General features: G+C 53.7%; 5 protein-coding genes across 5 annotated transcripts; 3 read left to right on the forward strand and 2 right to left on the reverse strand.

Moving 5' to 3' along the window:
• Positions 1–1,647: 1,647 nt before the first annotated feature.
• Positions 1,648–2,708, forward strand: J4E85_000765 (uncharacterized protein; the record flags this gene model as incomplete). Its single annotated transcript, XM_051465054.1, has 5 exons — positions 1,648–1,726; positions 1,791–1,831; positions 1,883–2,143; positions 2,308–2,442; positions 2,490–2,708. The coding sequence occupies 5 exons, from the start codon at positions 1,648–1,650 to the stop codon at positions 2,706–2,708; spliced, it is 735 nt and encodes a 244-aa protein (XP_051331575.1).
• A 417-nt stretch (positions 2,709–3,125) lies between these two features.
• On the reverse strand, positions 3,126–4,226 carry J4E85_000766 (uncharacterized protein; the record flags this gene model as incomplete). Its single annotated transcript, XM_051465055.1, has 3 exons — positions 3,126–3,912; positions 3,981–4,030; positions 4,086–4,226. The coding sequence occupies 3 exons, from the start codon at positions 4,224–4,226 to the stop codon at positions 3,126–3,128; spliced, it is 978 nt and encodes a 325-aa protein (XP_051331576.1).
• A 532-nt stretch (positions 4,227–4,758) lies between these two features.
• Positions 4,759–8,114, forward strand: J4E85_000767 (uncharacterized protein; the record flags this gene model as incomplete). The annotated part of the gene is made up of 6 exons (XM_051465056.1): positions 4,759–4,823; positions 4,953–5,303; positions 5,354–6,239; positions 6,997–7,565; positions 7,624–7,870; positions 7,947–8,114. 6 exons carry the CDS (start codon positions 4,759–4,761, stop codon positions 8,112–8,114), a joined length of 2,286 nt encoding a protein of 761 aa, XP_051331577.1.
• Positions 8,115–8,162: 48 nt separating this feature from the next.
• ALG2 (Alpha-1,3-mannosyltransferase-like protein) lies at positions 8,163–9,592 on the reverse strand (the record flags this gene model as incomplete). Its single annotated transcript, XM_051465057.1, has 2 exons — positions 8,163–9,370; positions 9,424–9,592. 2 exons carry the CDS (start codon positions 9,590–9,592, stop codon positions 8,163–8,165), a joined length of 1,377 nt encoding a protein of 458 aa, XP_051331578.1.
• Positions 9,593–9,927: 335 nt separating this feature from the next.
• On the forward strand, positions 9,928–14,690 carry J4E85_000769 (uncharacterized protein; the record flags this gene model as incomplete). Its single annotated transcript, XM_051465058.1, has 3 exons — positions 9,928–10,141; positions 10,197–10,317; positions 10,367–14,690. The coding sequence occupies 3 exons, from the start codon at positions 9,928–9,930 to the stop codon at positions 14,688–14,690; spliced, it is 4,659 nt and encodes a 1,552-aa protein (XP_051331579.1).
• Positions 14,691–15,218: the final 528 nt, after the last annotated feature.

The following is a 15,218-nucleotide window of genomic DNA, read 5'->3' on the forward strand; positions in this document are numbered from 1 at the left end:
TCATATGAACATACAGGTAAAGTACATAAACCGAACAGCACGGGACTATTCTTCACGCGCTCGGTCGTAGGTAGCCTCTTAAGCTCTGCGTTTTTCCATCCCACGACGCCTTATCCAGCGATAACTCTGTCCGCCCTTTTACACCTAGTAGCCTCGCCAATGTGTCTCTACAATATGTCTCTCCACAAAGTGACTTCTCCAACCGCCAAATCTTCTCACCTCACTTTCACAATCTCTCACGAAACATCTGTCGTGTTTTTTTATGTCGGCATGCCACACCACACTGTCGCGCCTCAGACAGACCCGGCATTTCTCACAACCGACTGGAAACTCATGTTGATGAGATTGCAGCTGGTAGCGATTGGGAAACCACTGATGACAGACGGTGCATTGTTCGCGATCGAGGTTCGGCTGGGCTGAGAAAGAATAAGTACCCGTGGGGGTGTTGACTGAGATCTCTGCCATTGAGAGGGTATGGGTGTCGCCCGAAGTCTCAAGCACTTGGACGACAGACTGTGCGAGGTTGTTCGACTGTGCATTGGAGATGTAGCCGTTGCCATGATTCGAGTAGCGTACCAGAGCCCGGCCAGGGTCATAACGTGCGAGTAGATTGTCGTCGTCTGGATAATGAACATGACGATGACGAGCGCGAATGCCGGTGTGTCGATGTCCGCTACTGGCAGAATCACTATTGTAGGCGTATGCTCGTGTAGTAGAGCGGTGTCGCGCGCATCGTGTTCCAGTGCCTCTATGCCAGTCGTCGCATGTGCACAGCGGCATGTTGAGTCGACTTGTTATTTGGAAGGCTAGATCAGAAAGAAAGAAAGAAGGTGGTTCCGGGCAGCGAAACTATGTTACTATACAGCCTTCTGAAAATTTTAAAAAACACCAGGCTGCATACACGAGTGGTCTTGATGGCGTGCAGGTTCACCGGATGAGACGGACCCAATGGCAGACGGGACGGCAGGGAATAGCCAATGGATGAGGAAGAAAGAAACGCATATAGACAGTGAGATGATAGAGAAAAACGGTATCTTCACCGGTTTGCAAAGAATTGAGATCAGGCAACGTGGCTGCTGATTTTGTAGTCCAGCCTTGTGTGATATCGACATATAGCTAATGTGTTAGTGGCAGGAAGCTTCAAAGACTGTAGATTGCTGCAGGATAGGTGAATGAGTAATTGAATCAGAATTTACAACCTAGAATTCTAGAAATCGGTTGAAGCTGTGATTACACGATGTCGTTTTTTTTGGTCATGGACTGGGTTGTTTCTCTGGGAGCTTGGAGCGGTGTTGATTCCGGGAATTTGTACATGCCGCAGCTTTCGTCCGATTGCGATTTTCCGCACAGAGATGACGAACAGAGAGTGTCGTTGAAGCACGAAGTTGTGGTGCTCTCCTAGATAAGTAGCGACCTTGGAAAATTGTAGAGGAAGGCGGAGGCACGTGCCCAGGCGACGAGCAACCTTGGAAGTGAGTCTGGCGCTAGCGGGGAAGTTCTTGGCGCTCTACGAATTTCAAGAGATGGAGCTCTAGCTACGCGACCAACTTTGGCAACTCCGCGCAAAACACTGAACGATACCCAGGCTCGCAGCGCATACCTCAAATCACCTCCTAATACCAATATACACCACAGAATACCGCCAACATGAGGTTAACAACAGACCTCATCAACAATTCCCTGTCCTTCATCAACTGTCTCACGGAGCGTGAACTCGATCTGCGAGGTGCGTTGAAAAGAGCAGATGCTACACTTGAGAGCTGAGTTGATATCAATATCGTATAATCTAGGTCACAAGATTTCTGCGATTGAGAACATGGGAGCAGCGCGAGTAAGTTGCATCATCGCCCGAACATGGATCTATAAACTGACAAGATGACAGGACAACGACGCCATAGATCTCACCGACAACGACATCGCACAGCTCGGGAACTTCCCGCTCCAACCCCGTCTCCGAACGCTCTTCCTCGCGCAAAACCGCATCTCCAACATCCAACCCAACCTCTCGTCGAGCATACCGAACCTGCGCACACTGGTCCTTACCAAGAACAGGATCGCAGAGCTGGCCGACTTGGATCCGCTGGCGGGTTTCAAGCACCTGGTGTACCTGTCATTGATGGGAAACCCTGTCACAAGCAAAGAGGTATGTGCCTGACCTTGTTGAGCCATGAACGTTTGAGCCTAATGGTGCAAGCAAACTTGAGCCTGGGAATCGGAAACGGTGCAGGGTGAGCCACTCGTTGCGATTAGGTCGGCTCAGGATCGCATGATGGAGGCTATTATGCGCAGCATGCTAACTTCGAATAGAACTACCGGTATTGGGTCATCTGGCGCTGTCCGACTGTGCGCTTCCTCGACTTCAGCAAGGTGCGGGATATTGAGCGAAAGAAGGCCAAGGAACTGTTCGGAACTGTCAACGAGCCTACAGAACTTGCAAACCAGGTGTGTATCACGACCGTGTTCAAGTTTCATCTGACTAACTCTCCCAGATCTCGAGCAATAAGTCCAAGGGCTTCGTCGTCCCCTCGTACGCGAACGGTGCCGACTCGGGCAAGGAGCGCATCTACACCGACGAAGAGAAGAAGCGCATGCGCGCTGCCATCCTCAACGCAAGCAGCTTGGCCGAGATGGCGAGGCTGGAGAAGGATTTCGCCGAAGGTCGGATACCAGCACATATCCTCGAGGGAGGAGAACCCATGGAGACATAGCCGCTGTACTGTCCGGAACTCTTGACGAGGGTCAAAACGCACGCACGATGACGGGTATCACATGTCACGACTGTGCAAAGCCTTGCGCATGCATGAGCAAGAGGAGGCGCGCAAGGACGGTAACGCACGAGAGGATTCCGCAGGCACTGCATGAGGCTTCGAAGGAACACGCTAGCGTGCAATGGCTATGGGAAGGCTTGGTGATACCACAAGAGTTATCAGAGCGCGGCACTGAAGCGCTTGAGTCGGAAGTAGATTGATCTGTAAGAATTGAAACAGACTGCTTTGCGCCAGAAGGCGTTTCCCACCCATGGTATCGTAGTAATATACTCAGAACGCCGTGATGCCGTGTACCATCGTATCTCGAGCCTACATGATCCTGCCGTCCAGACGAGACATGTCCTGATGGCGGCCTTGTTACCACCCCCTTCCCCTGCCACCGCGTCCTCCTCTGCCACCACCGCCTTGATGACCCTGCTGGAAACCTCCGCCTTGCTGACCTCCAGGTCCACCGGGGAAGCCACCCATGCCCTGGCCTGCCATCTGCATAAAGGACGCAAAGTCCATCTGACTGGGATCCATGCCTTGCTGCATCATCTCTTGCATCATCATCTGCATTTGCTGTTCGTTCATGCCTCCAGGGCCCATAGCACCGCCGCCGCCGCCGCCGCCACCGCCGCCGCCGCCTCCTCCCGGGCCTGTCGGCGGCGCACCACCTGGCCCCCCATTGCCCTGCGGACCACCGCCCATGCCAGGCATACCGGGCATGCCCGGCATCGGCGCGCCACCCATCATAGCCTGCATTTGTGCCATGTCGTTCTTCTGACCCTGCAGCGTGTTGGCCATACTGACTTGTCTTTGGCGATACAACTCCCACGTGAACTCGTCGAAGCCGTAGTTGAAGTAGTCCGACTGGTCTTCACCAGGTCGACGCCAGATCTTTTGCTCTTCCGCTAGGTCGGCATCGATGTCTACACTGAGAATCTCTTTGCCTTGTGGAGGGTAAACGGGGTTCCCATTGACATCGATGGTCGAGGTGCGCTGCGCGGGGAAGGCAGTGCCCGAGAGGGCTGAGGCGGACAGTTGAGGGACAGTGCCGCCAGTTGTGGGGACGGTCTTTGGAGGTACTTGTTGCGAGGGCGTGGTCGAAGAGGTGGGTGGTGCTTCGATCTTTATGGCTTTGGATTCTTGGGGTGCTTGCGCGCTGGACGGACATGTCAGTAGCTGTAGTGATGACAGGAATCTGAAGCTCGGAGCTCAATAGAAGCTTACGCTGTGGGTTTGGCGGGTGCTGGCGCCTTCTCGATGATGATGTCGATGTCCTACAGCTTCGTTAGAACTGGCGCAAGCTCTTTGTGGGGTTCTTGTGTGGCATACCGAGTCGCTGTCTTCTTCATCGCCCGACTCTTCGTCCATTGGCTCATCACCGCTGGAGTTGTCCTCCTCTTTCTTTGCCTCGTTGGTCTGCTGCGCGGCTGTCTCGTCGCCATAGAGATCGTCGTCGGATTCGTCTGCCATGGTGTCGTTCTTTTCGGTCCACCAGCTAAATGGCGCGCCCGTAGTAAGTGAGCCCTCCCAAGGGATTACTGTGTATCCAACTCTTTCTAGTGCCTGCACAATTGCTCGCGCTCGCGCAAGCCTCTGTTTCGTCTTTTTGCGGGTGTTTGGGTTGCCACGAAATTCGCGTGTGGGATCCGCTTGCTATACGGCTTTTGTAGTGACGAAGCCTCTGGTAGTGAACGTGAGCTTCTTTGAGTTGCTGGATGAGGGAATGATTAGCCGAGTAGACTGCACGCGTTTGGGCCTGTGCTGTTGCTGGCGCGCCGCCAAACAGACGCAGGCATTGTCCTTCACATACCGACCCATCTTCTGCACTGTCAACCACGCGCATTTCCACGCGTCGTGTTCTTCAACGCTCGCTATAACCTCCTCAAGTCTCTCAGCTTGAGAAAGTGGAGCTACGCCGCGACTTTGCACCTGCGAAGCCATCGTGAACGATCGCAAACAGACGACGAGTTAGACGCAGAATAACGAAGGAGACGGGAACAAAATGGCGGGCTTTGGGCGATCGAACTCGCTGAGTATCAATACTGGCGGCGGTGGTGGTGGTCTCTTGTACGTCTTCTCACATTCTGTACCAAGCGCTCTCTTGGGTAGCAGCCTCTGCTACTACCATTCCGAGTGCACGCGATGCAGCCTACATGGCAATTGCGACTGCTCGATGCATTAGACTGACGATACCAGTGGCAACAATGCAAACCAAGGCCAGCAGGCCAGCCAGCCCCAGAGCAGCGGCGGGCTCTTTGGGTCTGCCCAGCAACCGCAACAAGCACAGTCGGGCTCGCTCTTCGGCGGCCAAGCTCAGCCTCAGACTTCGCAGCCAGCAAATGGAGGCCTGTTTGGCAACCTGAACAAGCCTGCGACAACGGCGCCTGCGAGCGGAGGGCTCTTCGGCTCATCCACCGCGCAATCAACACAACCACAGAGCGGAGGCCTCTTCGGCGGCGCATTAGGCGGAACCTCACAGGGCCAGCCCCAAAACACACCCCAATCCGGTGGCCTCTTCGGCGGCGCTCAGTCGAAGCCATCACTGTTGTAAGTGACCATGGCTGCTCGCGGTGACACAAGCTAACTGAAAGTCCTAGCGCCTCGTCCACACAGCAGACAACAACACCCTCCTTGTTCGGGAACAACGCCTCCACCCAGCAAAATCAAACATCGGCCCCTTCGCTCTTCGGTTCGACTCAACAGCAAGCTCAGCCCCAGCAGCAGAATACCTTGTTCGGTGGCAGCATGAACACACAGAACAGGTCGAATACGCTCGGTGGCTCTACTCTGGGAGGGAACCAGATGGCGTCAAGCGCGCAGCCCGTTCAGATGACGCTCGACTCGATACGAGGAACCACGCGTTTCAACGACCTGCACCCCGAACTGCAAAACATCATCCAGCAGTTCGATGAGGGCATCCAGCGCAAGGTCAACTTCTGCAGCCAGATCCGCGAGGCCCTCCCTGGCAGTGAGAAAGAGATTGACACCATTGCGCCTGACGTAGCCTACATCGAGACCTTCCTTTCTACCGTTGAAGTCGGCCTGGATAACGATTCCGCCAACATTGCGCACCTCAAAAGCCTCGTCAAGAAGGATGCCGACGACGCGACTCTCAGCTTCCGTGCCATTGAGAACCAGCGACTACCGGCGCAGTTCCACTACCGCAACAACGCTAACCTCACAGCGTCAAGCGCAAAGGCTCCTGCGACCAGTGCTCTGGACGATGACGACCCGACCAAGCCTGTCGACCTCATGGGTTACTTCAACCGCCGCACTGATGAGCTCGGCCGTACTCTAGACGTTTACCAGCGCCAGATTCGCGAGATCGAAACCCACCTGCGAACGATGGAGGCCGGCACCGTGGAGAAGGCTCAGCAATTGACCGGCAGTCGAAGCGCACCACGCGATCAGCGTCGTGAGTTGGTGGAAGCGCTCAAGGCCATTGAGGGCGCCATTCTCGACTCGGCGAAGAAGGTGGGACAGGTCAGGGACGAAGTGACGAAGCAGACGTTGGGAAATGTCGGTGCCGCCCTGCTATAAGGCGTATCATGGAACATTATTTGTGCTCGGAGTTTGTAGCATTGAAGATTTGGGAAGGTCACTTCGTTTACAACGGCTCAGGCGCAACGATCTCTTGGACGGCATCCTACCCATGTACATATTTGGAAGAACTTGCAAAAGCACTAGATACCCCCAAATTCTGGGTCTTCCTCCCTATGTGATTGTTCATTCCATATCCCGAGCCTTGCTGAATATCTTGGTAACCCTACACTGTGATTGCTCATACCATAGTAAGGCGGAATTCCATCGCGAAGCGCTTTGTCACGCCAAACGTTAGTCAAGCTTTTCAATGCTGAGTAAAGTCCACTCTTGGAACACGCGCCCCACCAAATCGGGACCAGACGAAGCTATGACGTCTCCACCATCGTCCAGCTGCTTGCTTTCAATGACAGCTATATAGCCGCAACGCATCTCTGGAAGTGCATATTGCTATTCTATGTTCTCACGCGCTTTGCGACTCAGGACAATCACAAAGTGTTCTTCAATCTCAATAAGATATTCACGGTCATTCTCCACTACTCCAAGTCGCGCAGCCATGGACAAAGCACCCCAACAAGATAGCAAGGATGGAAAGGGATCGATCCTTGACTGGGTAAGAGATCTTGAAGTCATTAGCCAGCTTCGCAGACAGGTCCAGTGGATATTGGGTTTTGCACCAGCATACTGACCATAGCAAAAGGTCAAACCCGGTGACAAGAGCGGCGAGTTCAAGCGCCAAACATCCGTCTTCAGAAACTGGATCCAGAACAAGCCTGATGCCGAATTCCCACCTGAGAAAGGTCGCTACCACCTCTATGTCTCCTACGCCTGTCCCTGGGCGCACCGCGCACTCATCGTGCGCCACCTAAAGGGCCTCGAGGACATCATCTCCTACAACAGCGTCCACTGGCACATGGCAGAGAAAGGCTGGCGGTTCGCAGCTTCCGATGAAAAGGTTTCTGGGAACACCACACCAGACCCGATTCATGAAGGATACACGCATCTACGCGACATCTACTTTGAGCAGAACCCAGACTACGAAGGCCGCTTCACGGTGCCGACGCTGTACGACAAGAAGACCAATAAGATTGTCAGCAATGAGAGTGCGGAGATTATAAGGATGCTGTACACCGAATTCGACGATCTCGTCGAGGAGAAGTACAGGAAGGTGGATCTATTCCCTAAGGACTTCCAGAAGGACATCGAGGCCATGAACGACTGGGTGTACAATGATGTGAACAACGGGGTTTACAAGTCGGGATTCGCTACGTAGGTTACACGAAATCGCTTACATGATGTTGAGCAGGATGGACTAACGATGTCGCAGCACTGAGGAGGCGTACACAAAGGCCGTGACGCAGCTTTTCAAGTCTCTCGATCGCCTGGAAGAATCCATGGCCCAGTCTTCCACTCCATATCTACTGTCGAGCCCGCACGTGACGGAAGCCGATGTCCGGCTTTTCACCACTATCATCCGCTTCGATCCTGTGTACGTTCAGCACTTCAAGTGCAATATTCGCGATATCAGATCGGGATACCCGCACCTTCACAAGTGGATGCGCCATCTGTACTGGGTATGTTTTCCTTAATGCTCACATTCCCTCCTTCGAGGATTCTTGTCGGCCACCCTTACTGACAGGAACGGAACAGGACTACCCCGCTTTCAAAGAAACCACAGACTTTGAGCACATCAAGAAGCATTACACAAAGAGCCATGGTCAGATCAACAAGTTCCAGATTACGCCCATTGGGCCTTTGCCGGATATCTTTGAGAAGGACGACGAAGTGCCCAGTGTCAAGGCTGCGATTAAGAAGTAGTTTACGCAGTTGATATATAATGATATTGTACCTCTCAAGATAATACATTTACTGTTTCAGAGCTAGTACCATGCTCGCCGCAGCCAGAGCGCCCATCAGGCCTACAGCCAGTATGACAGCAGCGAACGGCATGAGCGGCGGGCGCATGCTCTTCGACTTCATATTTTTGATTTCCGTCTCTAGTCGTTCAGCCAGCTTCTCTTTTGAGAACTCGGCGATGACTCTTTCCCTACCCCACTTGCCCATCTCTCTGAGCCGTTCTTCGCCCTCGCCATCTTCAAGCGCAATGCGCATAACTTCGGTCCAGTCCTGCACTTTGGTGACGTCTCGCAGCCAACCCGTCTGCCCGCTTATGACTGTCTCGGTAGGCCCGCCCTCGTTGGCAGCCAGGACCGGTGTGCCTACTAACATTGCTTCTAGTGGTACGATGCCGAAGTGTTCATGCAGTGGGGTGTATACGAGGAGGCGCGAGGTAGACAGCAGCGTGGCCTTGAAGGCATTGGGGACGGAGTGGAGGAAGAGGACCGAGATGTCGTCGGGGATGGCCTGGGCGGTGATGACAGTCTTAGCAGTCGCGTGCTTCAGCTTGAGAGAGTCTGCGAGTTCACATAGCTCGGTGTACGTTGAGACGTTCTCCGCCACCTTGGGATCATATCCACCTGCGATTACAAGCCGCGCATCCTCGCGTTCTTTGGGCGACAACCCCGCAAATGCTCTGATGGCAAGCGCTACATCCTTCTTCTTCTCGAAACGGTTGATGCTGAGGAGCACCTTCTTGTTCTTCCATAGGGGCGTAATTTCCTCGACCGGCTCGCCTGGGTTGATGTCTACACAGGGATATACAACGCCCGGCTCACGATGTTTCAGGGTGGGGAAAGCCTCGCTAAAGATGCTCTTGGTGAAGTTGCTGTTGACAACAATGGTGTCGCTGCACCCCGTGCTCCAGCTCTCCAGCCAATCGAAGGGTCCGCGGTACAATGTCTTGAGTATGCCGCCCTTCTTCGCAAGTAGTTTGTCGGGGAAGTGGCAGTAGAAGATGACGCGCGGGCGCGGCTGTAGAAATCGCAGGAGCGGGATGCCGGCGCTGAGCTGGTCGACGAAGAACGAGGAAGGCGCGAGCTTGGGGAGCTCTTCGGTAAACAGGGCGATCTGGAGGATCAAGTGCACCTGGCGCAGGATGGCGCAGAGGATGGCGAAGCGGCCGAGGAAGGCGGCGGGGACGAGCGAGTTGCCGCGCACGCGCACGTCGAGGGTTCCTTTGGATCGCGTCAAGCGGTGCGTGGTTCCGAGGTGCTGAGTAGAGGCTTACCATCGCGCGCCTCATCGAAGCAGTGGGCCGGGTCGCAGTGCGATGTGAAGATGGTCACCTTGTGCCCGCGGTTCTGCAGCCCAACCGCGGCATCGATGACCAAGCGCTCCGCCCCGCCGATGCCCAGGTCGGGGTGGAAGAAGACGACGTGCTCTTTCGTGTCCGCCATGCAGGTCGTGTGTTCGCAGAGAGACGACAATTACGTGTTGCCAGACGCGGGATGGGGTGGGCTGCGGGACACCTTTCCGCTTCCGAGTTAGTGCCGAGGCGAGCGCGACAGGTGAAAGATGACCTGGGATGCTGCACCTGACGCGCCCGACATACATCTCGACACTTCCCGAGTCCGTGTTTGGTTTCGTCTGACCAGACACCATCTAGCAGTGAATATAGTTACAACAACTGCGGCGCGAGATCTGCATCGCCCCTTCCAATATGTTCGTCGCGGCGCCTTGATATAGCTCCACACCCTGGCACCACAACCACGCTCGCACATCGACCATCATCATGGGTCAGGGCTTCTCCCTCACTACGCTTTCGGCTGGCTCGGCCAACATCGACGTGCCCGAGCTGGCTGATCTGCAATATGAGAAGTCACTCGGAGCGGCGCGCTTTATGAAAGCCGTGCGCGCCCGCCACAAGGACGGTCTTGTTGTAGCCCGAGTGGTCATGAAGCCTTACGCTCAGTTCGACTTCCAAGAACATGTCAAAAGGCTACTCCGTGAGTTCAACAAATTCACCACTCTCCACATGTATGACTGACTGACTGTTCCAAGATGAACGCAAAGTGCTCGCTGATGTGCCCAACGCCGTTGCATACCACCGCGTTATCGAGACCGCAGCTTGCGGTTATCTCGTGCGCCAGTATATTCACAGTTCTTTGTACGATCGCTTGAGGTATAACTTGACACTCCACCACCTACACGAATACACTAACGTCTTATAGCACACGCCCATTCTTGGAAGAGATTGAGAAGAAATGGCTGTCTTTTCAACTCCTTTGCGCCGTGCGAGACTGCCACGCGCGGAACATCTATCATGGCGATATCAAGACTGAGAACGTTCTCGTCACGTCCTGGAACTGGCTGTATCTCGCAGACTTCTCATCCTCGTACAAGCCAGCCCATCTACCTGAAGACAACCCTGCCGACTTTTCCTTCTATTTCGACCTTTCCGGTCGCCGTACTTGCTACCTCGCACCGGAAAGATTTCTAGCTGCTGGACAGCAACCTGAAGGCGAAGGTGATGTCAACTGGGCCATGGATATCTTCAGTGTCGGCTGCGTCATCGCTGAATTATTCCTGGAAGCCCCCATCTTCTCCCTCAGTCAGCTGTTCAAATACCGACAAGGCGAATACAATCCCGAGCATTCTCATCTCAGCAAGATTCAGGACAGTAGCATACGCGAGTTGATACTACACATGATACAAGTGGATCCCAATTCTCGGATGACCGCCGAAGACTACCTGACACATTGGAAAGGCAAGGTGTTCCCTACTTACTTTTACGGCTTTCTGCAACAGTACATGTACTCCATTACCGACCCATCGTCAGGGCGCAAGCCAGTAACCACCGGATCAGAACACCTCGGCGAGCCAGATGAGCGCATAGACCAGATATACAGCGACTACGACAAGATTTCTCACTTGCTGTCTAACGAGGAAGGAAAGGAACTCACCAAACCTGAATTCACTCCTCCGAAACCGCATGCCAAGCTCTTTCCGCTCTTCGTCAACATACCAAATTATCAGCACCAAGCCTCCCCAGCGCGGAGCCTAGCCATCGATGACGGCAACTTGGTCTTTCTAACCATCGTTGTATCCTGTCTGCGAGGAACAGCTAGATCCTCCGCTCGCGTCCGAGGCCTGGAGTTGCTCCTGGCATTCTCCGAACGGTTAACGGATGAAGCAAAGCTGGACCGTGTGATTCCGTACGTGGCTCAGTTGCTAGTCGACAAGTCTGAACAGGTCAAAATTGCTGCGTTGCGCACTTTGACACAGATCCTCGCCATGGTTCAGGTTGTCTCTCCTATCAACGCCTACATCTTCCCGGAATATGTCTTACCCCGTCTAGAGGCATACCTCCCTGACTCTTCTACAAACGTTGGTCCCCTTGTTCGAATGCAGTATGCGTTTTGTATCGGTACTCTAGCAACTACTGCAGCTAGGTATCTGGACATGATCCAGGCTCTACGCGCAGAAGGATCGTTGCCCAATGCGGATCCTGAGACCGAAGATGACATGTCTTCATCCGCCCACCGGAACCAGTTCGATTCGGACCGTCGCATCCTCGTAGAGGCCTTCGAGAAACACACGAAAGCCCTCCTTACCGATAGTGACGCCTCTGTCCGTCGAGCCATGCTACGTTCTGTCTCTGACTTGTGTGTCTTTTTTGGAAGCCCGCGGGCCAACGACGTCGTTCTTAGTCATCTCAATACGTACCTGAACGACCCAGACTGGATGCTCAAGTGTGCCTTCTTTGAAGGCATTGTCGGCGTTGCCGTCTTCGTTGGCGGTGCTAGCTTGGAAGGTTACATTCTACCGCTCATGGTCCAGGCCTTAACAGATCCAGAAGAGTTTGTAGTGGAAAAGACCATTAGAGCGCTTTCATCCATGGCAGAGCTTGGTCTATTTCAGCGGTCCAAGACATGGGAACTGGTGGATATACTTGCACGCCTCACAATGCATCCTAATTTATGGATTCGAGAGGCAGCTGCACAGTTTATCTCAGCTGCTTCTCGATACCTTTCAGTCGCCGATACGCACAGCATTTTGGTCAACCTTATCCGACCTTACCTTAAAGTCATCCCCTCTGAGTTCTCTGAAGTACGGATTTTGGAATCGTTAAAGCCACCAATGTCACGGTTGCTCTTAGATATGACCTCAAACTGGGCGCTGCAGGCTCAGAAGGGTCAATTCTGGGTTGCAGCCAGGCAGCAGCAAACCTTCACCTTTGGGTCATCAGAAGATAGTCTACCCACAATCTCTGGGCGCGAACTAGACCAGAAGATACTACAGCGGCTACCAAAGAACGAAGAGGACGACCTGTGGCTACGAAAACTCCGCAACGCCGGTATGACGGCAGAAGACGAATTCAAGCTTGTTGCTCTGCGGGAGTTCATTTGGAGAGTGAGCAATCGCCGACGCTCGGATGGTCTCGCCGCTCCGACCACAAAGTTCAACAGCGTTGTCGTACTGAATGACCTTGGTATCAAGGCTCAGACGGTGCTCTTTGATGAAGACGTCCGTCAGGTCATGGAACAGACTAGGAAACCCAGCGCTCCAGAGGAGCACATTCAACCTCGAACGATCAAGGACGCTCTGCTGGATGCATCAACTACGGAGGCTAATGGGCTAGCCGAGCATTTTGAAAGTCAAGCTGGGCGACTGATACGCGAAGAGAGGGGTATCACGATCCCATTGCGATCGAAAATGTCTTCTTCCAACGAGGTACATTCCAATATTGGCTCACCACCTTCTGAGGCAGATATGCGGAGAAGGTCATTGCAGATCACGCGGCCATCTCTTTCCCCATCCAACTCCGTCGGCTCAACAGATTTATCCAGCAGCCTTCGCCATCGTAGTAGTGCTTTGGGACTGCTCGGCAAAGGGGAAAACAAAGCCTTGGCTGAGATCGGTACTACATCCGCCAACGCTTTCGGGAAGGTCGACGGTACTCACGTTCGAGACTCCTCTCGATCGCGACCTCCCAATTCCCCTCTCGCTACAGAACGATACGACCGAAGTCCAATGAGGGTTCGATTCAGGAACGCACATAACTATACAGGCAACGATCCGGCAATTCTCAAGCTTCTAGATTCCATGCTCCTGGAGCGTTTTCCCACGGATGAGATCGAGTTTGGCCCTCGCATACAATCTCCGATTAGGCGACAGCCCATCAGGTATAAAGACGCTCATCAGTCGCCAGCCGGCATACCGTGGAGACCAGAAGGCACCTTGGTGGCGAGCTTTGGAGAGCATACCGCTGCAGTAACGCGCATCCTGGTCTCGCCTGACCAAGCTTTCTTCATCAGTGGGTCAGATGACGGGACTGTGAAGATTTGGGATACGTCACGTCTCGAGCGAAACATTACCCGGAGATCACGACAGACTTACAGACTAGGAGAGGATGTCAAGGTCACGAGCCTGGTTTTTGTGGAACAGACTTACTCGTTTGTCGCAACGGGTGATGATGGTAGCGTACATGTGGTCCGCGTAGACTACATCCAGAGTCACGATGGAAGTGCCAAGTTCGGGCGACCTCGACTTCTTCGCGAATATCAACTCCCTAAGGGCGACTGTGCAGTATGGTCAGAACACTACAATGGAGACAACAGATCGGTCCTCTTGTTAGCTACTGATACGTCAAAGGTCATTGCGCTGGATTTGAGAACCATGGAGCTACTTTACACTCTCAACAATCCTTTGGATCATGGTACCCCTACGTGCTTCTGCGTTGATAAGAGAGCGCATTGGTTACTGTTGGGAACCTCTCATGGTGTCCTCGATCTCTGGGATCTTCGGTTCAAGCTTCGCCTCAAGGCTTGGGTATTCCACGGTGCATCGCCGATACACCGCCTTCGTCAGGTCTTCTTCCCGAAGTTGAAGAAGACCCGATTGTATATCAGCGGTGGTAGCGATCAGGGCGAGGTCACTGTGTGGGACTTTGAAAAGCACATCTGCAAAGAAGTCTATCGTACGGGATTGTGCAAAGATACTGGAACCAAGAGCACCACCCTCATCGATTTGGACGAGGAGAAAGCTGGTGGCATGCTCGGCCGCTTTTCAACCAGCGTCGAGCCGACCGCTAGCTCGACGGCGGACCGTGGCGTTCGAGCACTAGCCATATGCACTCAGGCGACCGATGAGAAAGGCGAGTCGAAACACACATTCCTTCTCACAGCAGGGCCCGACTGGAAAGTCCGGTACTGGGACACCAATCGCCCAGAATCATCGACAGTCGTGAGTGGCCTAGAGCCCGACGAAGGCAAACCAGCATATACTGCATCGCAGCCGAGTCCGGATACCATTGTCATCACGGAGAGATTACAGCAGCCGGCCGGTCAGGTGGGTAATGCGAGGGACAGCCGGGCAAGCACCTCAGCAAAGAAGCCACCAGCCAAATCATCAAGATCAGGTGCCATCGCGTTGCAGCAGCAATACTTGCTCAAGGGTCATGTGGATCGTATAATGGACGTGGCCTTGATAGAGCAGCCATACGGCATGGTTATTTCAGCTGACCGATCGGGCGTCATCAACCTATTCATGTAGAGGCTTCCTGTCCTGAATACAACAGTGCGAAATGGCACCGCCAAGTTTACAGTGTCTGAGAGGTGTCTAAAAGTTATGGTAGATGTCGCGAGTGAGTTATGCAAAGTATTGCGTCCGAAGTTGGGTGTGGTGACGCGTTAGTGCACAAGCCTCGGTTCCGCCTCCGCCCAAACAGCATCGCTGATCCTTTCCATTCAACACTGGGGAAGTCTCGCAAAGTATTTCCCCAACATTGCTTCGCCATGGGTATGCGAAGCGTACTTCGCGATCGCCGTACTCCGATGAATCCTGGTATCTTATCCCGACACGTGCATACCTCCTTCCCAACGCGTCCTAGCCAACTGTGAGGCGTTCCGCGTATCTTTATCAACACCGAATCAGAGCGCGCGCCCAACTCAGGTGAGAATTCGACACGATATCGGAGATTCCACGCTCATGGATTCGGTTCCTGTTCCTGCAGCGATTATCATCATGGTGCCCAGATGAATGCCAGATTCGGTAGAGTTGCTGGGTATGCGGCGTAACCGG

This window comes from Alternaria conjuncta (assembly GCF_024043145.1).
Source record: "Alternaria conjuncta strain BMP 0040 chromosome Unknown scaffold_1, whole genome shotgun sequence".
NCBI lineage: Eukaryota > Fungi > Ascomycota > Dothideomycetes > Pleosporales > Pleosporaceae > Alternaria > Alternaria conjuncta.